This window comes from Nomascus leucogenys, chromosome 23 (assembly GCF_006542625.1).
Source record: "Nomascus leucogenys isolate Asia chromosome 23, Asia_NLE_v1, whole genome shotgun sequence".
Classification (NCBI taxonomy): domain Eukaryota; kingdom Metazoa; phylum Chordata; class Mammalia; order Primates; family Hylobatidae; genus Nomascus; species Nomascus leucogenys.
The window spans coordinates 5,500,639-5,525,424 of NC_044403.1; the positions used below are offsets into that span (position 1 = coordinate 5,500,639).

The following is a 24,786-nucleotide window of genomic DNA, read 5'->3' on the forward strand; positions in this document are numbered from 1 at the left end:
AAAAGAAAACAAGAATAGTCAGCTACATGTTTATAACCTTGTGAGGTGGCAGTAAAGAGCGTAATGGCAGAACCATCAATGATAGTGAAGCTTATCCCATGCTCAGTCACCACCTCCTTGACCATCTCTGGCTCCACAGAAGCCGTTGAAGACGTGGGAGCACCACACCAAGGAAGAGAGGGGGAATCTATGTATCTCAGATGAGTGGTAATAGTGATGCCTCAGAAACAAATATGAACTAAATTGCATAGGGAAGTGATTCTTAATGGGGAGAGAAATCTGGCCTTTAAGTTATTTATGGAAAAGCCACACCTGTCGTAATAATACAATCGTCTATTTCCTTGCACTTCATAGAAGGAGCCATTTCATTACATTTGCATAGGTTTTATAAACAAACATAGATACTAACCATCAGCCAACTAAGAGATGCTCAGTGATTCTTTCATCAAAACAGATTGCAGAGTTGCTTCCTTTTCCTGATTTGTTTCTATGAATAATCTGTGGAGTTGTGCAACACGCACATGACACATGGAAATCAGAGTTACGACTTTTATGTAGACCACATTGTTTTTTTGCCTTTAAATTGCCTCCAAATGGCTTGAAAGAAATAACTGCTTTGTAGTTTAAGTCAACCAAGAAGGGCTACCTGGAAGCATTTACACCTAATATTCAGTAGAGCCTATTTCAGTGATCCTCCATCATGCCATGGACACAGGCTCTATCAGTTAGAGTTTGTGCCTAAGGAACACGCCCACTCGGGTATAAGAGAATTTAGAAGTCTTGTGCTGAAAAGGTACAGGAAGAAAATACAAAAGCCAACTGATTGGAAGAAATCTGCAGCATCCTAAAAGTCATTGTAATTAAAACACAGAAGTTTGTAATTATTCTGAAGGAAAACAACATACTAAGAAAGGCACAAAAATATGAATGTGGTTTCCCAAGGCCTTGCTACATTAATCCAAATTGACTTGGGCAGATATGAAATCCTCAGATGGGCTGAAAACTAGTTGGAAGGCCTAAAACAAAAGAAAATGCAATATAATTAGGTGGAAAGAGCAGCTGATTTGGAGTCACTGGAATATGGTTAGTTCTGCCATTGACTAACTGACTGACCTTTGGCAATTTATGGAACTTCTCTGTGACTCAAATTTTAAACTGGAAAACAGGATATTATTACTTAACCTTGGGTTAAAAGAATGTGTGCACAGGCTGTTTGGTTTCCAAAGGCTATTCCCTTCCACGCCTCTTTCCTTACCTCTGCACAGTGACAGACAACCCCGCCTCACTTCTCCACCAGGAACCGGCTTCATTTTCCTTTTTATATTCAAATTATTCCTTATCATAGGCTTCCTAGTTTACAAATTTTGTTTTTTATGTTTCCTAAAGCCAGCATTGAATATTGTATTTTATTTATTTTTAAACGATAGACATTTTATTTGGATGACTTTTTCTATAAAATCATATTTTTCCTCATCTTTAGTTTTAAATAGTTTTTAATTGTTTAGTTTTTGATTTTTTTACTTTTTTACATATATATTTTTATTTTTAAGTTTTGTATTTTTAATTATTATGGGTACAGAATAGATGTGTATATTCATGGGTTACATGTGATGTTTTGATATAGACACACTATGTGTAATAATCACGTCAGGGTAATTGGGGTATGCATCACCTCAAGCATTTATCATTTGTGGTAGGAACATTCTAATTCTACTCTTTTAGTTATTTTAAAATAGACAATAAATTATTATTGACTGTAGTCGCCCTGTTTTTAATCTTATTTTTAATTGATAAGTAAGAACTATATTTGGGGTTCAATGCTATATTTTCATACATGCTTACATTGTGGAATGACTAAATCAAGCTAATTACTGAATCCATTATTTCACATACTTACCATTTTTTGTAATGAAAATATTTAAATCCTACTCCTTTAGTAATTTTGAAATATACAGTGCCTATTATTTATCACAGTCACTATTCTCTGCAATAGATCACTAAAGCTTATGCCTCCTCTCTAATTGAAATTTTATACCTTTTGATCAACATCTTCCTCATCCACTCCTCTTCCCAGCCTCTGGTAACCACTATTCTACTCTCTACTTCTTCAACATCATATTTTAAATTTAATCCACTAGTATATTTATGTTGAATGTCTCTTCAAATTACACTTCAAACTAAGAAAAAATTTTCTTATTATCCCTTTCTCTTCAGTTACCGTTGCACCTTCTTGGCTCCTACTATTAGCTAAAGTTAATTCACTGTTCAGATTCTTGACATACATGAAGTGGTCAAACTTAAAGGGACTTGTTGAAGTACACTTGCGATGAAGTCAGTCACATCTGTGATGACTTAGAGATATTTCTTTAGTTGTTTGGGAATAATGTTTATGTGTTTAGAATCATCTGGAAAATAAATTAAAATAAAAATTTCTGAAGCTTCTCTAGGAGATTCTGATTCGAAAAGTTTAGGCAGAGAACCAGGAATCTGCATGTTTAATAATCACCCAAGCAAGTAATTCTGATGCAGGTAATCCACAGTCTACACTTCCAGAAACTCTGTTAGAGGTTATTTAGCAATTCCAAAGGGAATCTGGAGTTTTGAAATGTTGTGATTTAAAAAGAAGTACTTTAGAGAGGGGAATATTAGTAAAATGATTTTTTTTTAGACAGAGTTTCACTCTTGTTGCCCAAGCCAGAGTGCAATGGTGCGACCTTGGCTCACTGCAACCTCCACCTCCCTCCCAGGTTCAAGTGATTCTCCTGCCTTAGCCTCCCGAATAGCTGGGATTACAGGCACACGCCACCACGCTCAGCTAATATTTTGTATTTTTAGTAGAAACGGGGTTTCACCATGTTAGTCAGGCTGGTCTCGAACTCCTGACCTCACGTGATCCACCTACCTCGGCCTCCTAAAGTGCTGGGATTACAGGCGTGAGCCACCGTGCCCGGCCAAATGATTTTTTTACATTAAAAATTGTGATGCTAAAAAATGTGATGGAAGCACGGACTTGAGTTGGGATGGTAGTTTGTTCACTTGATATCTGTGTGCCTCAGGGAAGTTAATTAGTCTTACTTTCCTAATACATATCATAATAACACCATTAGCCACTGAAGGAGGTGTGTAGGGATGAATGAGATAATACAGGTTAAAAACAAAACCTTTGGCATGAAAAATAGAAACATTAATAATGACCCTTTTATTACTGACAATTTTAAAAACTGGATTATCCAACTAAATGAAGGAAAGATAAGCCTAGATGTCACATATGCCTTTTCCATAAATCAGTGTTTTCACTTATCTGAAGTATGAGGGACGGGCTTGTCAACACTCAGTGACATACCCAGGCCAGAGGCAAGCTAAGGTGCTAAGGTGTGGTTGAAAAGCAGTTATTTGGCTTTAATTCAATAAGACGTGCATTTGATTTAGCATAAAACACTGCTACTAAGTGTAAATATAACGTAATAGCAAAACTATTTTTTATTGCACCACTTTCTTTCAAACAACTCTGAAAAAAAAAAAAAAAAAGAAAAGAAATACCAGTTACAAACTGGCTGAAAATGAGTTATGTGATTTCCCTATTTTCTGGAAACAATATTTTATTCTGTGCAAGATGTTGTAGGTAGGTTACAATTACCCTGATTATAAATTTATTATGTCTGGATTTTGGAATTTATCGAAAGACAAACTGAGGTATGTAGCACCTTGTATCTTTCTCTCTCCCCTACCCCTTCAAATCTATATACTCACATATGTTTATAACATTCATACAGACTGAATGTATAACAATATAACATACACTCTTAATGTATGTGTGCGTATACGTGTGCACACCATTTTCAAATTAAGAAATTTTTAAAAAAGGGAAAAAGTTTTCAGTAAAATTTCCCAACAGAAAATGGCTCAACATAACCTTGGAAAATACTTTTATATTAACCTGAAGGCAAAGGATTGTATCCTGATCATCTTTGCATCCCAGGTGATCTTGTGTAGTGCATATAAACATCAGATTGAACAAATAACCATTGTTGTTGAGGTTGATGTGATCCTTGGAACAACAGCATTTAGGTGGGTCTCTAGAGATTCTGAAGGAATGGTAATGTAAAGAGGCCAGATGTTCTCCTGAGGTTTGCTTTATCTTTTCTAGTTATAAGACAGATCAGGTTATGCTATAATAATAGAAAACTCCCAGTTCTTGGTGACTTAACCCAAAAAGGGTTGATTTTTCAATTATAACCATTTGTAGATACAGGAGACCCTCTAAGGTAACTGTATTTCATGTGGTAACTCAGTGATGATGTTTTGATCTTGTGTCTCCACAATCTCAACAAAAGGCCTCTTCCACTGTCACCCAGAGGGAGAGCTCTGGGTTGGAGGGTCTGGCAGCAGTAAATAAATGGTTTGGCTTGGCGTGATACACATCACTCTGCCTGCAGCCCCACAGTGCTCGTGGCATTGCTCCACCTACCTGCCATGGAGTAGGGAAATAGGATCAATCTATCCTTCTGTCCCAGAAGCAGAGATCTCATAATGTTATGAAATTCATAACCGTATCATAAGCCTTTAAGGTGGAGAAATCATAAAAAATGAATTGTTGAAGAAACTCCTTAGTAATAATAAATGTAACATCAGATCTTAGATGCTGATTATAGAGGGGAACGCTGAGTTTGAAAACATTTTATTTAACCTAACCAAAAGCTTACGTTAAAATCAATGCGAACTTATTTTAAAACAACTTTTAAATGCCATGTATTTAGTATTTTAATGCAATCTATCTTTCCTTTGTCAATTATAGCTGAATAAAGAATTCTAAATAATTATAGGAACTGTGATGATGGCATGTTCAATGGAAAGCTGATTAGAAGGTATTGTTCTGAGCCAAATATTCATGTTATTGCTAAATATATCATATTCAACAAATGGGAGTTTGACAAAAAGCAAATTATCCTTCCTTGGACCATTTATACTTTTTTCTTGGAATTCTTAGGAAAATATTATAATGTAATGTAATTATAATGTAAACTCATGTAGGCAAAGCTTTGGTTTCCGGTCATAGCAAAATATCTATAAAAGAGTGATATGGTTTGGCTGTGTCCTCACTCAAGTCTCATCTTGAATTGTAGCTCCCATAATTCCCACATGTCGTGGGAGGGACCCTGTGGTAAGTCTTTCCTGTGCTGTTCTTGTGATAGTGAATAAATAAGTCTCTTGAGATCTGATGGGTTTATAAAGGGGAGTCCCCTGCACACACTCTCCTGCCCACTGCCATGTGAGAAGTCCCGTTGCTCTTCCTTTGTCTTCTGCCATGATTGTGAGGCCTCCCCAGCCATGTGGAACTGTGAGTCTACTAAACCTTTTTCTTTATAAATTACTCAGTCTTCGGGTATGAAGGGTTATAAGAATTGAGTTGATTTTCTGAAACTTCTTTAGAATAGCTTTTATTTCTGAGACTTTTCAACACCAGATTCCAGATAGATTAAAAAAACTGATCAATCCCAAACCTGATATATAAAGTTGACACAAACTATTTAGAACTAAATTGTTAACATTTATTTACCATATTTAGCTTCCTCTTCAGTCATAAAGGTATGATTAAAGTTATTGGTTCAGCCATTGGAATTGGCTAGAGATCCTTGAAGAAAAAAAAATTTATGAATTTAGAAGAAATAGAAGCCAAGCTTAATTTTAACCTTTCTTCACAGTCTTTAATCATATCATCAATCTTGTTTGGATGTCATTTAGGATAGGGTGAAATACCATCTGCTATGGAAAAGCTCAAATGCAGTATTTTCTGGATGTGCTGGACTAGGTAAAGTCTGCAGTTCCCCTCCAGACCTAGGATTTGACGTGTAGACAGAACGTGCAATTTTGCAATCTGCTGAGCCAGAAGAGGATTTAATATTACATCCAGAACTGTACTCAAATTGTCAAAAAATGTTCAATAAAATAACTGTAAATCATACTCAGTTAAACTAGCTGGCAAAGGTAGCATGACAAAATTGAGAAATAATGCATATGGGACATAGTGATATTTACATGTTTTCAGGGCTTACGCCCTGGGTGGCTATTTACAAGACAGCAGTTTCCACCCTTCCCCTCCACTTTAGGTTTGATACAAGGCCAAGTTCTCAATCTGACTTCATATGACTGTGGTCTAGTTCAGATTAGTATTTGTCACCACTCTTCATAGCAGACAGGAATTCAGCAGACTGGGGAAGAAGGAAAAGGAGGACGGGGAAGAAATTAAGAGACTAAGTCTGTTGAAGGTAAACATACCTGTGATCTGCTGCCTGAGATAATCACAACAGTAAAACATGAAGGTTGCATGCCAGGCAGACGCTCAATTTAACAATTTTTAGATAACCACTGAAGGAAAGAGCATCTTAGGATTCTCAACATATTTGCTGCCACCAAAAAAAAAAAAAAAAAAAAAAAAAGGTCATGCAATAAAGCATTATTTTTATGCACCCTCTCTGAAAATGTTTTGCAGAATTCTAAGCTTCTTACTTAGAAGCTAACAGAACATCTCGCTGGAAGATGATAGATCATAAACATTCTTCAAATAAAGTAAGACATGGTTTAACAGAAAACTGTCAATCAGAACAAGTGAATCAATATAACAAACATATATATATATATATATATATATATATATATATATATATATATATTTTGAGATGGATTCTCGCTCTGTTGCCAGGCTGGAATGCAGAGGTGCAATCTCGGCTCACTGCACCCTCCGCCTGCTGGGTTCAAGTGATTCTCCTGCCTCAGCCTCCCGAGTAGCTGGCATTACAGGTGCCCGCCACCATGCCCAGCTAAGTTTTGTATTTTTAGTAGAGCCGGGGTTTCACCATGTTGGCCAGGATGGTCTCGATCTCTTGACCTCGTGGTCTACCCGCCTGGGCCTCCCAAAGTGCTGGGATTACAGGCGTGAGCCACTGCACTCAGCCCAAACATACTTTTAAAAGCCAAAAAATAATATATCATCAATCCTAAAAATATTAACAAAAATAGTGACAAATTTAAAAGTAAGGATGATGTAAACAGCAACTGTTTCTTTATGAATACAGAACATAAACTCTTAACTACGGGCCAGACGCAGTTTTAATTGCTTTTTATGTATTAACACTCAAACAATCTTATGAAGTACATTCTATTGCCGTTTTTCTAAAACTGAGGAAACTGAGGCACTGGAGATCTTATACGTTAAGCTGGTAAATGATAGCCTTGAGACTTGAACCAGGGAGGCTGGCTCCATGCTGGATAAACTATGGTAAGCTATGAAAGGGAGGAACACGAATCTCTAAGTTTTGCAATGGGAACAATACTCATTTATGTATTGCCAAATAATATGTCATGTGGTTTCTCATGTTGATATCATGGATGAGCTGTATCAGTTTCAATGAATGGGTAAAATTTAAGGAAAGAAGCTGGTAGTTCTAGGTTTTGTGTTATGTTCTTTGAATAAAACTTAGGACAGAATGAAATTACTTTATTCACTCTTCCAATTTTCTTCTTTGAAAATGTTAAGATTATAATGCTCATTATGCCATTGACTTACTGATTTGGACTGATGATTTTAAGAATTGATTAGAGCTTTGGGGAAGATTAATCTTCTGGAAGAATCTTTATTGTTACATTATATTAGCAAAATTATAGTTGATTTCTTGATTTTATATTTCAGCCAGGCCTTTTTTTCATTAAGCTAATGTAACTCCAGGTTAAGTCGCTGTATTGAAGTAGGATTGATTTTCTTGAGCTGTGGAACATAAGTCTTTTCCCACTAGGTAAACAATAGCAATTAAACGAAATTTGGCATAGAAGGGAAATGATTTTGCCACAGTTTTGTCCCACCAGCATACAAAATGGTCTGATGCTCCACAAGCTAGAGGGCTTAGTGCAGCTTTGGTGATATACACTCAGCACAATCTGGTTGCCAAAAAGCTGTGCCTGGAGCTTGTGCTGAGAAAGATCATTAGCATCCTTCGATGGGAGATATATTACAAAAGTGAATCCAAACAGAATGGGTGGCTAAATTTTAAAAGGCAAAAGGTAATACCTGCCCTTGTGAAAAACGTGGGCATCAGGCAGACCTGGTATGGAACCAGCAGTGATCATTGGTAAGTTAATTAGCCTCTGTAAGCATTGCTTTCCTCTTCTTTAACAGGAGGTATCTACCTCATAGAACTGTTAAAGGCACTCACTAGTTGTAATATGACTAGCACAATACATGGTATAATGCAAGCTCAGTAATTTTTTTTTAATGAAAAGCTACTTCTCAACAAATTCAATTACTGGGGCGGGGGGTGGTGTAAGTAAAATAATTTCAAAGGCATAATAATTAGACATTATTTTCCATTCCCCAAAGTCCATTTTGGAAGTCTGAATCCTTATACGGAGTTACTCATTTTCTGCTTTATCTTTAAAACTAAGGTCATATTGATTCTCCAGGCAACTCTCAAAAACAAACCAAAGCAGAAATTCAAATTTAAATAGATGAGTTTCCATTTTTAGGATAATTTTGGCCGAAGATCAGAGAAATCCTTTCTTGGTGGCACTAAACTAGAAGTGTTCTTAGCTCTAAGAATCATACACTAGAAAGTTTTCCAGTAAGGTCTCCTTTAATCTTTATACATTATGCAATTAAATAATATATCAACAGCACTGAGTTCTCAGCTTTCTTTTTTTCTTGAAGTGTTTCACATGCATTTGTACTCATGACATGACTACTCCACACACCAATCTTAAGAGGGGTGGAAGGAAACAAACGTAACTGTGTTTGTGTGATTAGGGGAAATAACTTGGTTACTGCTTCCCCTCTGGCAAGGGAATCTCTATATTTGCATTTTCCAAGAGTAGCCACTAGTCACACATAACTATATAAATTTAAATAAAATAAAATTAATTAGTGTCCTCTGTCACACCAGCCACATTTCAAGTGTTCAGTAACCACATGTAGCTAGGAGCTAGCAAACTGCATATATAGAGAGTTTCCATCATCTCAGAAAGTTTTATCAGGTAACATTGCCAAATGATTGACAACGAAGATACCCAATTACAGTATAATCTTTCTTTCTTATTAAGTGTACTAAGATACAGGCACCCTCTATTCTTTAAAAGTATGTAAAAATACCTCTAGCACAAAATGTAAAACTAGAGACCATCTCAGACCTTTATTCCCATCCCTTCCCCTTGTATTGACTTAAATTATTTCATGGAAATGGAATGGTTCCAGCCTTGTGATCCCATGTTCTGCTGGTGAGCCTATCAAATTCACGTATGTCATAAAGAAGCATGGCATGGCCCCCTGACAGCTTGTTGAAGTAGGATTGCCTGAGGTTACCTGACACAGTCCACCTCTCAAGTACTCCTATTAATGAGCTGAATATATAATAACTAGAACAGCTATTCAAAAAAGGACATGTCGGAACTGCTACCTAAGCCAGGTGGTTTTAGGCAATAAAATGGCCCTTTCCTTTCCTGCTGCTCTTATTTAAGATTTATTGGATTTTGCAATTTTCCCTCCCTTATGACCCCATTCCCATTTTACTTAAGCTTCCTATCTGGTATTTCTTGGTCAGTGTTTGCCATGATGACAGAATTGGCGATGCCACACAGCAAGAAGAAGAAGAGACAAGAGTCAACTTTTCATGGCCAGTGAGGCTAATTACATGTTGGGCCTTCATGCCCTGCTGGGCTTTTCCTTAACTACCCTGTACCAAGCTCCTATTTGCTTGACACTCCAACTCAGTCAGAGAATGTCAAGAATAGCCTGAAGCTGCATATTCTTTTGCAGTATATACAATTCTGTATGAAAAGATTCACCAAAAGGTAAAGGGGCCAGAGAGGAAAAGACAACAGGAATTAGTCCTTTTTTCACTCCCAGATTTCCCACCATCACAAATGGAACTCTTAATCAAAACTGAACGAGAGTGTGGATATTTGTAACATTGAATTCTGTTCCCAAGTAAGCTTTCAAGGAGAGAGACTGTAGTTTGAGAGTAACTAACAGTAGAGGAGAAAGAAGCAGGCAGGTCAAACTTTAAGTCATACAGAAGAAAAGGGGAAGAAAAAGAAGCCAGCTGACTCCCAAGAGGTTACATACATATCAATGGAGGTTTGCATGTCTCTTAACTATTCATTTACTTTCTCCCTTTCTTCAACTCAGTTGAACTTTTACCATCTGCAGCCTTGATTCTGTTAGCATCCCTGCCCCAGTGACATACATCACAACAAATGGCTTACATCTATTCCTGCTATATTGTATATGTTCCCGGAATCAGAATGAGACAATGAATACATTTTCCCATAAAGACATTACATTTATAATGATTCAATAAATTTAGGTTTTAGGAGATCATTGGCTATAATACAGAATACTTGGGGGCAAGAATGGAAGCAAGTACTCTTTTAGAAGGCCATTTCAAAAGTCTAGGCTAGAGATCATAAAGACTGGTTTGGAAGGTAGTGGTCAGGATGAATGGAAAAAGATAGATGGATTCAGGATGTATTTTGAGTAGAGCTGACAGGTTACAGCTGTCCTTGTTACATTTGAGGACAATTACAGGATATATTTTGAGTAGAGCTGACAGGTTACAGCTGACCTTGTTACATTTGAGGTTAGGGTCTAAATAGCACTGCATTATGAGTCTTATAGAAGTTTAGGTTTCTCTGTGGACTATGCAATATGCGTAATTGAGAATATGCATCTAAAATTCTAAGGAATAGGCATAAAACACATATTTCTGAACACAAGTATTCTTCTTGTGGGGAAATGCCAGTATATCAAAGGATTTATATTAAGTAGAATCACTGTTGCACTTTGAATTCACTCACATACAAGTGAATACATCTTACTCTTCAATGACCATAGCTGGTTATTTATCTGGATTGCTTGGAACCATGTAGACCAGTTTTAGAAAAATCTTATTTGATATTTCTACCTAGTTTACTGCATTTTCTATAACTACAACCAACTGACACAGAGTATAGAAGTTTTTCCTGCTTTATGAGAAAGAGAAAATTTAAAAAAAAAACATGTATTGTTGCTTATTTTTATCTATAAAAAGCCCAGAATCATAAAAACATATTAGTTTGCCTACAAAATTATAACATATAATGAATTTTAAAGAATAGCTCACTGAGACAATAAGTATAAACTTACTAATTGAATCACTAAGTGTTAAACATTTTTGTAGAGTTGGATTAAACATTTACATTTGGCAGCTAATCAGGCAAAAGACCAAAAAAATTATAGGAAAAAATGTTTCAAAAAATGTAGTGCTGTTTAGTGGTTGTAACAATTTCAGAAAAAAGTACCTCAATAAAAGGGACAAAACTCAAAATTCATTACATACATATCTTGCCACAATAAATCTTCTATCATCTGTTTCAGTATCTGAGCTGTGTTGAAGTCAGCAATTTGTACATTCTGTGCCTTCATTTTTTTTTTCTTTTTAAATCAGCTTCTGAGAACCGAATGTTTGCCAGGACTGAGTCAAGTTTTCCTACCTTTTGAATAAGTTTGTTTCTTGATTTCTGTGTATTTCTCAAAACAGGGCCAATTTGTATCACAATTCAGAGTCAGAAATGAATTGAAAAAGACTGTCAGATATTCTTGGCATCGTTATCACCAGGACTCACACACACTGCTCTGGACATTCCCTGATCTGACCCAATCTTAAGCACCTCTCCTCTCCTTACACATAACTTCTACTGGGCCCTCTGAATCTTCTACTCTTGATCACAAAACTTTATGCACTCAATCTGTCCTCTAAACGTTGTTGCTTCCTATATGTTCCAACTCCAAACTGACGGACCAGTAGGTTTAATGCTATTCTATAGCCCTCTCAAGCAGACGCTGTTTATTCTTGTAGCTAGGCCCCTCTCAGCACCATATGAAATGATTTCACAAATAATTTCCCATATGTTCTTCCCTACTTATATTTAGAGGATCTTCTAAATTTGGGTAGCACATTTCAATCAATGTGATTTAGTCATTTGAGTATCACTGGAAATGCAGAGTTCATTTTAGAGTTTTCAGAAATTTTATTGATTTATATAGAAGGTAGGTTTTACTGTTTTATGAGCGTTAATTTTCTTACAGGATCTCATTCAGAAACACAGCAACTTTAGCTAAATCCTTTAAAATGGTAGTCAGAATCTAGTAGCTGGGAATTAGTTGGTTAATTACATTGCAGGTGCGTAATTGTTTTATTGATTGATTCAATTATGTATTAACTCAATTATACACTAAGTCCTCACTACAGGCTAGGCACTATGAAATGCATTGATATAACAAACAAAACAGATGTGGTCTCTCTGCTTAGGAGGACGCAGACATAAATAAAAACACAAATTATTAATTATAAATAACAATGAAAACATTAATTATATAAGTACTCCATAGGAAAAGTTCAATATATAGTGACTCCGGGAACGGGGACAATTTAAGGAGGAGCAACTTGTTGAGAACAAATGCTTGGGAAGGTGGGGATAAGAAAACAAAACCAGATCAAAGAAAATTCTACCTGCTCTTTCCCTTCTACTTATACACACCAATGATTGGTGAGCAAGTAGCCCGTGCATTATGGGGGACTGGGTGTGCTAAAAATGTGTTTATCAGTTAAATTCAGAGAACAGTTTTAGTTTTTCTTGGCTTAAAGAAAGAGCCCAGCAGTCACAACTGTGGGCTCTCATATATAGTGATAACATCCACTTACTATGATGCTGATGGTGATGCCTACAAGTAAGGAGCCTGTGGATTCAGAACACATTGGCTTTCTGCTTCTTGTTAGCAGAGTCTTTGGAGATATGGCAGAGCTGTTTACTAGTATGTAAACAGAAGACTAGAGACAGAGTGCTTTGATCCAAGTCTCCTTTTCTCTTGGAGTTTTATAAATATTTTCCAGGTTTATATATACATTTTTTATTATTCAGATGTATTACTCTTTTAAATATAGAGAACATTTCCTGATTCCGTTCAGTTTAATTGTCAGATAAAAAAAGAAGTTATAATAATAGATAACTGACTCACTGCAGAATAACACCAATCATAGGGACATTGTTCTGGTTTTGATTTCAAAGCAATCACTGAGTAAGCCTCCTTTGAAATGGAACGTGAGTCAGCATTCAGCAAAGCTGAGTTTAAACCTCTACTCCAGATTCTGAGTGACAGAAAGCTTTTAAATAGGGCACTGTTTGTGCATAGTTTTGGGTATCTGTGATTTACTTGGCTTTGTTAGACAATAGAGGCTTTGGTTCAGTTATATTTTTAACATTCCTTAAAATAAATCAAAGAGTGTTCCCATTTTGGATGTGGATGGGTACGGTAGAGGAAATGAGGAGCTAACAAATGCCAAATATCCAGGGATTACTTGCTGGGATCTGTGCTTGACTACTTTGGTTAGTATTTTTTTGGTTGCACATAATAGAAACTGGCTCTGGCCAGCTTAAGGGAAAAAAGTAAGTGGTGCTAACATATTGGAAGAATATTCAGGTATCTCACAGAATCCGAGACTCAGGAAAAAAAGGGTTGGGGTAACCTCTAACCTCAGAAATAGGGGTTCATGTCTGTCTCCCTATGGTAAGGAAGTTGAGGTGATGTCACCATAAGACTTTTCATAAGAGGCCCACTTGGGGTCAGCTCTTCACCTGCGGGTTAGTCAGTCAAGGTTAGAGGGGCAAAATGCTATGGTTTAGCCACTTGTTTGTAGGTACTCACACCTGTATTTTGTGATGAATTTCCAGAGAAAGGGAAATTATTATAAACTGGAGGCTATACCAGCAAGCACTATATGGGGTACTTCACAAGATTAACTTTTTTAATAGCCTATAAAAGTCACTCTTTCTACCTCACAAATGAGAAAACTGAGACTCAAATTGGTTAGGCAGCTTGTCTAAGGATCTACAATTAAAATTTAGCAGGGCTAGAAGGCCAAGCAGGTCTATAAGGAAGGCTAATCTTGTTCTTAAAATAGTCGAGTAGTGTGATAAAACTACCCAGGATAGAAAATTTCAACTTGAGAAAGAAAATTCTAAAAAAAAAATAAAATATATTTTTTAAAGAAATTTAAAAAAGTAACAACCAAATAAGTTTGGGAGCTCTTTTTATTATACTGAGAAATCTCAGAAAAGTACAAAGCCCATGAAAGTAGATGCATTTCAGAAAATAAAACATTTGCATACATACATATTAATGACATTTTAGTTTTGAATTAAAAATATTCATGATTTTGTATTGAAGCATACTGCCTGTGAATTAAGTACATTCTGAAATACTGGGAAAAGATTTCATATATCCTGTACTTGAACCTGAATTCCTATAAATGGCTGAGTTATATTCTCTTTCTAGAGATTAAGTTCACAATTTGATTTGTAGACTAATGGTTTTATTGATTCAAAGTGCCTTTAAAGAGAAGAAATAGGAAACAAGCATATATCACACACACCCCTTTAGTTTAAGTGATATATCAGGTCAAAGTTGAATTAATATAATAATCTTTAGTGCTTTTAATTGTACTGTTTGTTTTCAGTAGACCAACGAAAATACATAGATCCAACTGCAGAAGAGGTTAGGTAATGCTGGAATGATTCTCTATCATATCGGTATTTTATTTCCAATTATACTGATAAATAAGTGATGTTGAAATCCATGCTATTTCTATCCTCAAAATAAGATAAATGTATGGTTACATTCTAGCATCTCATCAAGAGTCATCATGAAACAATAATATATTTACTACTTTCGCAAAATAATATATAATAGACTCCCACAGGCTATAAAGTTTAATTAATTTTGATAATGTGGCACTTTACAATGGCTTTTGGGTCATATCATACTCTGTTGCTGCTACTACTACTAATAATAAAATAATAGTAAATGTAAAGAAGAAACCAAAAGAAAATAAATTAGATCACTTGATAGTTTTAAATATTGTTTTGGTTTATCCTTGAACTGGAAATCAATTCTACATGATTTGGAAAGAAAACAAACACATCTTTATAATTCAGAGCATGTATTTTGAAGGTGTAATATGATTTATCCAATGCCAGTGTGGGTTTGCTTGTCATGTTCTTTTTATTCAATGTCAACTGGTTCCGTAGCTATTAAAGCACTTAACTGTTTCTGTGCACAGGAGAGGAACAGTTCCAAACTGGACAGGCTTCTTTGGCGGATGACTTGATCGAGCTGTTTAATTTTTTTAAAGAAAGAGAAAAAAATATTTAGTTGAAGGATAAAGAATATTTTGTCACTGAAGCCCACTAGAAAAAACTTTCCAGATGAGAAAATTTAGGAAATCAAATAGTACTTTAAACTGAATGACAGTAAAGTCACTCTTTCTGGCCTAAATCATCTAAGATGAGATAATAATCATTACAGTTTTATAACTGATGTTGTTACTCAGTTATTAGAGAAATATCATACATTTGATCAGAATGATTTCAGAAAACATAAAATAGTATTAAAATGCCAGTTCTTAATGTATATATGCAACCAAACATCCACAAATGTATTACAGATACAAGTAACAAAATAAGTACATAGTATAGAAACACAGCATAATCACATCATGCATAGGGTTTAGTGGAACGAATAAGGGAGGAGATAATTTGCTGAAATTAGAGAAAGTTTTAGGGAAAAGTATGCTTTAAAAAACATTTGAGGCCAGGTGTGGAGGCTCACACCTGTAATCCCAGCACTTTAGGAGGCTGAGGGGGGGCAGATCATTTGAGGTCAGGAGTTCGAGACCAGCCTGGCCAACATGGTGAAACCCCATCTCTACTAAATACATAAAAAATTAGCTGCGCATGGTGATGCACACCTGTAATCTCAGCCACTTAGGAGGTTGAGGCAAAAGATTTCTTGAACCCGGGAGACAGAGGTTGCAGTGAGCCAAGATTGTGCCACTGCACTCCAGCCTGGGTGACAGAGTGAGACTCCGTTTTTTTAAAAAAAACAACACACAAAATGTTTGATATTGTTGAAACTTTTTTTGTTCTTGTCCCTCGGCTAAGGTAAAGATGTTTTATTAGGATGTTTTAATATTTCAATAGCAAACTCATATAGTAAATGAAACAAGAGGGTTAGTAAGGGAAATCATTTGGATTATATATAATAAAGAACTCTCTGGATGGTAAAGATTATTGAATATAAGAAGAAAAGCTTCAAACTTTTTGGCCCTAAAAAATTTGCCCATGGGGTAAAAATAACAAAACTAGGAAAACGCATTCCCTATAGGTTACAGAACAATGGAGGAATTAAAAGACAAATAAATTCCACTTCATAATATACTTGTCATACTTATGTAAAAGTTGACATTCTTCACACAAGTCCCTGCATCCCCCACAAAGGCAAACCCAAACAATAATTTTCTATCAAATTATTCTTCCATAATCTACTATACTCAAAATGGCTGGAAAACTGGATGATTAAAATATTGAAATATTCTAAGAATTAATCAAACAGAATCACTATATTTAGCAAAATGCTCCTGTAAAATAATTGAACTATACTGAATCCCTTCAATTCCAATATTCAGAGATTCTATTATATATACAGAAATAAGATTTCTGCTTATCAATTTTCCTCACAGATTTTTGTTTCATTCTTCCTCTACTGGATGATACCTTCAGGTGAATACATACCTTATGCTTATAAGACTATTAAACAAAAGAGATCTTAGAATGTAAGTAAGACCCAGGTATGCAGAAATCTTGTCTGTCTTGCTAACTACCTTATCCCTAGCATCTAGAGGGGAGTCTGGCACATGTTAGACAAGCAATAAATATTTGCTCAGATTGAGTGAATCAAGATACATAACCCCAATCAAACAAGGCAATCTACTGGAAAATGACAGATGTACTTTTAATGCTAAGAACCAAAGCATGTTAACCTAAAGATACATGGGAGATTAAAGTCATAGTTTTAAAAGTTTCATTTTAATATATGTAAAACAGATTGAAATCTAAGTATTTTCAGCTTCTAAAATTATTTTGCACTTGGTCTAAATTAAACAGTACAGAAGAATATACCGAATATACCAATACTCAGTTCCAGTCCATTCTCCAGTGATTTCTGTCTACTTTTGGATGTTTTTAAGCATTTAAAGATGGGTTTTTGGCCGGGCGCGGTGGCTCACGCATATAATCCCAGCACTTTGGGAGGCCAAGGCAGGTGGATCATGAGGTCAGGAGATCGAGACCATCCTGGCTAACACAGTGAAACCCCGTCTCTACTAAAAAAATAAAATAAAATACAAAAAATTAGCCAGGCGAGATGGCGGGCGCCTGTAGTCCCAGCTACTTGGGAGGTTGAGGCAGGAGAATGGCCTGAACCCCGGGGGGCGGAGCCTGCAGTAAGCCGAGATCGCGCCACTGCACTCCAGCCTGGGCGACAGCGAGACTCTGTCTCAAAAAAAAAACAAAAAAAAAGATAGGTTTTTAAAAATATGTGTGGTCCACATCTTATAATCCTTGTAATTCTTAAGTTTGAGAGGGTCCACACAATCACTTTATTCCATTGCCATTACTGGAAGTTTTCCCTGTCTCATTTAAAAAAATTGCTTAACTGTATTTCATAATTTATTTAGCTACTTTCCCATTGACAGACATGTAAGTTTATTCTAACTTTTTTGTTGTTTTTCAAGCAATAAAATTTACAACCTGAGTGCACACCCTTCAAAAGATGTTCAAGGTACTGAAATCTGTCACATCTACATGTTGTAAATTGTGATACATATTGCCAAATTTCCTTCCAGAGAGTATACTAAGTTATCAGTCCCAACTGCAGTGTTATGAGAGGATCAGTGTCTCTTGTTTTTTTTCCTTTTAAACAGTTGCATAGTTTTCATTTTATAGTTATAATATATGTAACAGGTATTTTAATATTCTAAAGCATTCTATTCACAGACATTAAGATTGTTTATAATATTTGGCTATTATAATTAAGGCTGTAATGAACATCCTTCAACACAGACCTCTGTATACACGTGCTAGTATAGATTGTGGAAATTGTATGAGCCAAAGAATATGTAGTTTGCAATGCTACCTCCAATTATAAATCAGCTTTCCATATATGCACGAACCTGTCTTAAGGCTCTCCATCCTGTTCCCTTGGACAATTCACCTATCTCTACACAAATGTAAAGCTATTTTAATTACTACAGCTTTATAATAAACCTTAATATATCATATATTGCCAATATAAAATATTTCAGAAGAATATAAATTAGCGGGCATTTGTAAGAAAACTGAGTTTAAGAAGGAAATGACCAGACTACAGATAGTCTCATAACTCTTTTATCATAGGCAAAGCAGAACTCAGCGGTATATTATTTTGAGACATATAAGTAGGCAAAAACCCATTTCTTTTTAAGGTAAGTAAACAATGCAATAAAAACTGAACTGAGGATAGTTGTATTCGGAGGATGAAGTCTGGCAGGATGAGATACGTAATTCAGTTCGGAGGTGGCTTCATGGGTGTTTGTTTTACTATTATGCTTCATAACTTGTGTACATATAACATATGTGCTAGCTTTAACAATTCAAAACCTTTCACAAATTGCCCAGAACAATCAGGAGATACATTAAAAACAAATGTGACTTAATATCTTAGAATTTTTAGAAGCTAGATAAATGAGAAACTTTTCTCCTTTTGAGGGAATATAGTACAATTTCACAATGTGTAACAAGCATTCAACCTCTGTTGCTAAGTAACAATAATCTGAATTTGTGCATTCAAAATGAGTATTTCTGTAATTTTTTAAGAAGATATATATAAGGACAAAAAAAGTTTGATAGATTTCTGTTTAAACATACCACACGCTTCTCTTGCTTGTGTTAGATGTCACCATGGAATTACTGACTATAAGACGGTAGGCATGAACGTCTTGGTTTTAGGCAGCTGCCAAGGCTCTGCCTTCACATCTTTACCATTCCCTCCCCAGAACACTCTGAAAGTAAGAATCCTTTAAATAAACAGGAGCACAATACTTCAAGAAGCAACAAGGCGATACTGATACTGTATGAGGAGGAAAACAGAGATTGGGCCATCATGAAGCTGAGCTTCCACTTTTGTGGGTCCTTCTTGGGCATGGTACATAGATCATGGCTGTGGGATGGAATGCACACAACCTTTCTCTTATAAGGATGTTGAATTCCTCTCTTTGAAACAAATACATCAAACTGATGTTCTTGGCAAATTCCTGAATTTCAACAGTTACTGTTTTATTAGGCATGACCTTATTATCCTTTATTGAAGCAAGAAGAATTTTGGCAAAATATTCAACTTTTTTGCTCCTTAAGGCATGGGACTTAGTTCTGCATTTGTGGCTTTCATTTCAAAGTGAATCAAAGATTTGCATTCTGTGACATAGTAATGAAAAATATTATGTCCAGAGTAGTGGTGGCAAGTATTTTTTTGATATGGGGTTTAAAATCTCTTCATAATAGTGTAGCTCTAACCAATTTGTTTTCTCTTCCATTTTCTGTTGCTTTAATTTCTATTCGGCTCTTACAGATATCTGAAAAAATCTGGAAATTCTGAAGTTTCTGAAATAGACACCTAGGCCTCAGTTTGCTGGTATAACTGCTGAAAGCCTTTTAGAAGCATACTACTTAGTAAAATTTTTAATTTTATTAAGCTTGCGGGAGGAAATAGCATGTCTTCTTAATAATTTCATGTATTAGATGTATTAGATTTACCCTTCCATGAGTGTTTCATGCCATGGCAAAAGTAAAAGAAAAATAAAACATCTCTTGACCTTAGCTTTTTATTCGTCAGTCATTAAAATGCAATATGATGGTGAATTTACATTGGTCTAAAGTGCAACATTCAAAGTCAATTACAAACACATCTGGCTTATTTTAATTGGACTGTTTATTAAGAAGACTATTCACATCCAAAAAGATATGATTCATTGTTTTGAAATATATATATGTGTGTATGTTTATGTGTGTGTGTGTCAAATACACGTAGTACTAATTGCACTTTCAATGTTTTGAGCTTCTACCAACAAAATACACCAAGAAATGTGAACATGTTACATCTACCTTTATCAATGTTACTTTTCCAACTTACACTCCTACATATTTTAAATTAATGCTTAAAAATGATTTCATTTTTCCAAAAAGCTAGGATGGATATCCAGCAAATCCACTCATGGGTAAAGTGACTAGAGAAGACCACTTAGAGAAGGTGGTAATTAAGAGACTTGAAAAGAGACAAGAAGGGAGCTATCTAAAAACACGGGGAAAGAAATTCTCAAGGTAGCTGAAAATACAAGGAAAAAACTCCAAAAGCGGGGTGCAGACTTGGTTTGATGGAGAACTGGCAAGAAATCCATTAAGACTGGAGCAAAATTAGCAAGGAGGAGACTGGTAGGGGAGGAGATCAGAGAAGTAGATGGAGGCCAGAGCATAAAGGGCCCTAAAGGTTTGCAGTTTGATGGGAAGACATTGGAGAGTTTTCAGCAGGAGTATGACCATGCTTTGTGTTTGAAAAATATCATACAAATTATTACGTGGAAAACCGACTGTAGCAGGACAAGAGTGGAAGAAGAAAAACCAGCTAGGAGACTTTTAGTCTGGAAAAGATATAAATTTGACCAGAATATTGGCAGTGGTGGCTTAAGAACATTTCAGGTTTAGGATTTTAAGACAGGACCAACTTGAGTTGCTGATGGATTAGAAGTTGCTGATGGACTGGAAGATGAAAGGAAAACAGAAATAAAAGGCAATTCTTTGAATAATAGTGTCCTATCCTGAGATATGATAGACTGAAGCTGGAGTGAGTTGGCCAGAGGAAAACTATTTTGTTTCAGACATGATAAATTTGTCTAATCCTATCAGACATGTTGGAGATATCAGATATAGGGGTCTGCAGTTCAGGGGAGATACCAGGCCTTGAAATAAAAATGTGGACATCATCTGCATATAGAAGGCATTTAAAGCACAGATAAAAATATTTAGGGAATGAATGTGGATAAAAGAGAAAAGGTTTCAGGACTAAGTCCTGGGACACTCGGGGATGTCCAAGAAGGATAATACAGTCATCGGTTCTTAGTTTCTGTTTCTGATTGGGCCAGTAAAGTCCTTTCCTCATCGCTCTTTTCTGCTTATCACTAGAAACAGAAACTAAAAACCATGCCTTCAAGCTGCTAAAAGCCTAAAGCAAAACAAAACAGAACAAAAACAACAAAATAAGGCGGGTTGCACAAGCTTGCTAGCACATGATCTTGTAAGAGAACAGTGGGATATTCGATTCAACAGATAATTATTGTAATGGGTTGAATTGTGTCCCCTAAAAAGATATGTTCAAGTCCTACCCCCACACTTGTGAACGTGAGCTTATTTGGAAATAGGGTTTTTGCCGATATAATTAAGATGTAAACTGAGATGGGCTCTTACTGGATTAGGGTAGGCCTTAAATCCAATCACTAGTGTCTTTATAAGAAGAGAAACAGAGACACAGATACAAAGGAGAAGTCTATGTGAAGATGGAGGCCGAATCACTAGAAGCTAAGACAGAGGCACGGAACAGACTTTTCCTTAGAGCCTTCGAGAGCATGACCCTGCTGACGTCTTGATTTGGGGCTTCTGGCCCACAGAATTGTGAGAAAATAAATTTATCTTGTTTCAAGCCCCTCAGTTTGTTGTAAATTGCCACAGTAGCCCTAGGAAACAAACAGTTATTTTCCAGATTGTTAAGGTCCTCATATATCAGAGTAGTGTTTCTTACAACGTGTTCCACAAAATGCCATTTCTGTACAGCATGTGTCCTGCTTATTAAAAATAAAAAAATACCTTTAAGTCAAGTAAGTTTGGGAAATGGAGGATTAAAAATGTTCACTTTCTATGAACTCAGAATCACTGAGAGACTCTGAACCAATTTCAGGATAACAGTTTTATATAAAATACATGTTAAGAATAATTCGGACTCTAAAATATTCAACATAATCTGGGCAGTGGTTTGAACTAACGCAGTGCTGGGTGCCTCAACCTTGAACGTCAGAAAATTTAGGCCTAACCTCTTCACCAGAACCTTCAAAGCCATCATTCGCATTTCATGAAGACTTCAAATCAGAGTTCATGTCTCCTATTCTTTGGGAATACTTCTTGACTTTAGAGTATCTTCCACATTTATCTATTTAGATAGTTCAAAAATGTCAACATATAAAGAAGCTGTGTAACTTCCCAGCATGCACAAGATGAATTACAGATGCTCTTTTAGAGCATGAAAACCGGGTATAAAGAGTCTTAAGCCCTTTTGGCCACAACTAAAGAACTACTTTTTTCTTTTGTTTTAAGATGCCTGGTAAGTAAATTCTCTGTTTTGAGTCATCTAAAGTAAGTTCTACATATTTGTATAGTTCTGCCTTTTTACCCCAAACTACCATATAATCCACTGGGAAATGGAAATACTCATTTTTGATCTTCAAGGAATCATCTGGGCAGAATCTATTATAACTTTCCATACGTAACGTTTAATGAATTTGAAAAGAAAATAATTCTGGTAACAACTGTTTCCGACAACTTCCAAAGAAAATCTAAAAATTTCCAAAACAACTTAAAAAACAAAAGCCATAGGTTTAGAATTTTAGAGAAAAGCAGAGGTGGATAATATTGTACAGTAGTTGCAAAGAAATCCTATCTTAGGGCTCTGATCCATAAGGCTATATTTACATATTAATAAATATGTTCCACGTCCTACTTTATAGAGTTCAATGGTAAATAAACAATTTATCTCAAACATAAGATGAATTGATTCTGGCAAGGCAGGCTAACTTATCTTAATATGACAGGCCACATAAAGTTTTTAAATCTAATTTGATTACATGCTCCAAAACAATGAAAAACCTTTTCCTATATCATTTTTTCCTATATCATTTTTTCAAGATCATGATATAATAAAAATATTACAATCTGTTGGTTGGATAGTCTTTTCTAAATTAAATTAACATAGAGATCCCAAATATATCATTTAGGTTACTGCTCAAGTAACAAACACAACTTCTGCTGTATTTTTATCAATTCAACTTTTATAGATTTTAGCAATCCTATTGTTTCAATCTAAAGAACAATATCTGTCAATTACTATGTATCCTTCCTTTTGTTTTGACCTTTAACAATTTAAACCTAATCTTAGCAGAAGAGTTAGATGACCTTTAAGTTCTTGTCTTCCTATACTATCTTTAAATTCTCAAATGATTGATATTTTGCCTTATCTGTTTCAATCTACAGAAACAAGCAAGAGAGACTGTCCACAAGTCTTATTCTTGAGTTCTTTGCACACACATATGGAAACTTACTTTATATTACATGACAAATAATCCTATAATGCTAGATTAAGACTGACCTTTTCATGTTTTCTTGTTTTAACTGTTAACACTTGTTGATTGGTAGTACTTGCTCCCTGCTATGCACAGGTGACCTCTTTATGTGCTGTATTAGTTATCTATTGCTGTGCAACAAAGCATCCCAAAACCTAGTGGCTTAAAATGAAAAGCAACAAATATTTATCATCTCACAGTTTCTATGAGTCAAGAAACTGGGCACTGTTACAGGAGTGCCTCTGGGTCATGTTCTTTACTGAAGTTGTAATCAAGTTGTAGGCAAGGACTCTAGTCATCTCAAAGTTCAACTGGGGAAGGATCTGCTTCCAAACCCACTCAGTAGCTGTTGAGAGGCCTCAAAACATCCAGCTCCAATCTAGCCCATGTGAGCCTCTCCATAAGGCTGCCTAATGAGATGGCAGCTGGTTTCCCCCAAAGTAAGCAATCCAAGAGAATATGAAGGAAAGCAAGAGTGCACCATGACAGTGAGAGGGCACTCAAGACAGAAGCCACAATCTTTTAATAGCCCAATCTCACTCAGTCCAGCCCAGACTCAAGGGCAGGGGATTAATAAGGACAAAGTACAACTGGAGACATCTACAATGTATTACCAAATTTTTATTCTCTTGATAACTATATGAATGAAGCCACTAAGGCTTAGCAAAGTTATGACTTGCCCAAGTAGCAGGGCTAGGACTGAAATCCAGGTGCATATGACACCCAAATCTATTCTTTAAACCACAATACTACACTGCCTTCTCAGATAAGAACTTCAGTTATGGCTAGAGGCCTTGGCACAATATCTGTTTTGCTGTAAATATGCAGGAGTTTCTTGTATTGCATTACACTAATGCAAAAACCTGTCAAGGTACCAAAAGCCCTGTAGATGCAGTCATTAAACCATGTAATTATCTTCTGTTAATAAACAGTAGATTCAGAAAGATTTCTTTATAGCAATATACAAATGGTTCCCTGAAAATGCAACAGAGGCATTAAAAAAAACCTGGCATATTAAATACATCATATAAAAAATCAATGCCTTAAAGAATCTGTAACCTCAGTGGCTGTGTATGAAAACAACAGACTACTTACTACTTTCTAGGTTCATGATGAAATAAAGGAGAAACACGCATAAAGACAATGTGGGGTACAAATCTCACCTTGTGCTACCTGCTAGGCTTGTACAATCTTTACCTGCTTACTTTCATATTTCCACTACTGATAAAACTGGCTAAGTACACAAGTGAAAGCTGCCTGATTCCCACTAGGAATTCTAATTTCTTGGCATTCAAAATTAAACCAAGGTAACAAAGCATCACTTAATTAAATGAAAGTTACTGTGAACAGACTTTTTCCTCTTTTTACATAAAAAGAGCTGCTCTTTCTCATCATTCAGGATTTTACAGTGATGAATCACTGAAGTCTTAAGCAAACAAACAAACAAATAATA

At 35.7% G+C, this 24,786-nt stretch overlaps 1 protein-coding gene across 8 annotated transcripts in view; it reads right to left on the bottom strand.

Moving 5' to 3' along the window:
• Window positions 1–14,094: 14,094 nt before the first annotated feature.
• Window positions 14,095–24,786, bottom strand: part of CCDC91 (coiled-coil domain containing 91) — a 356,684-nt gene continuing 345,992 nt past the window's right edge. For 4 of the 8 annotated variants that reach the window (XM_030804471.1, XM_030804475.1, XM_030804473.1 and 1 more), the window contains exon 14: window positions 14,095–15,183. In XM_030804471.1, coding sequence (XP_030660331.1) covers window positions 15,093–15,183 — 91 coding nt within the window. In that variant the 3' untranslated portion in view covers window positions 14,095–15,092. Of the gene's footprint in view, window positions 15,194–24,786 lie in introns of all 8 variants that reach the window. The other 4 variants (XM_030804474.1, XM_030804476.1, XM_030804478.1 and 1 more) reach the window with 2 other exon arrangements.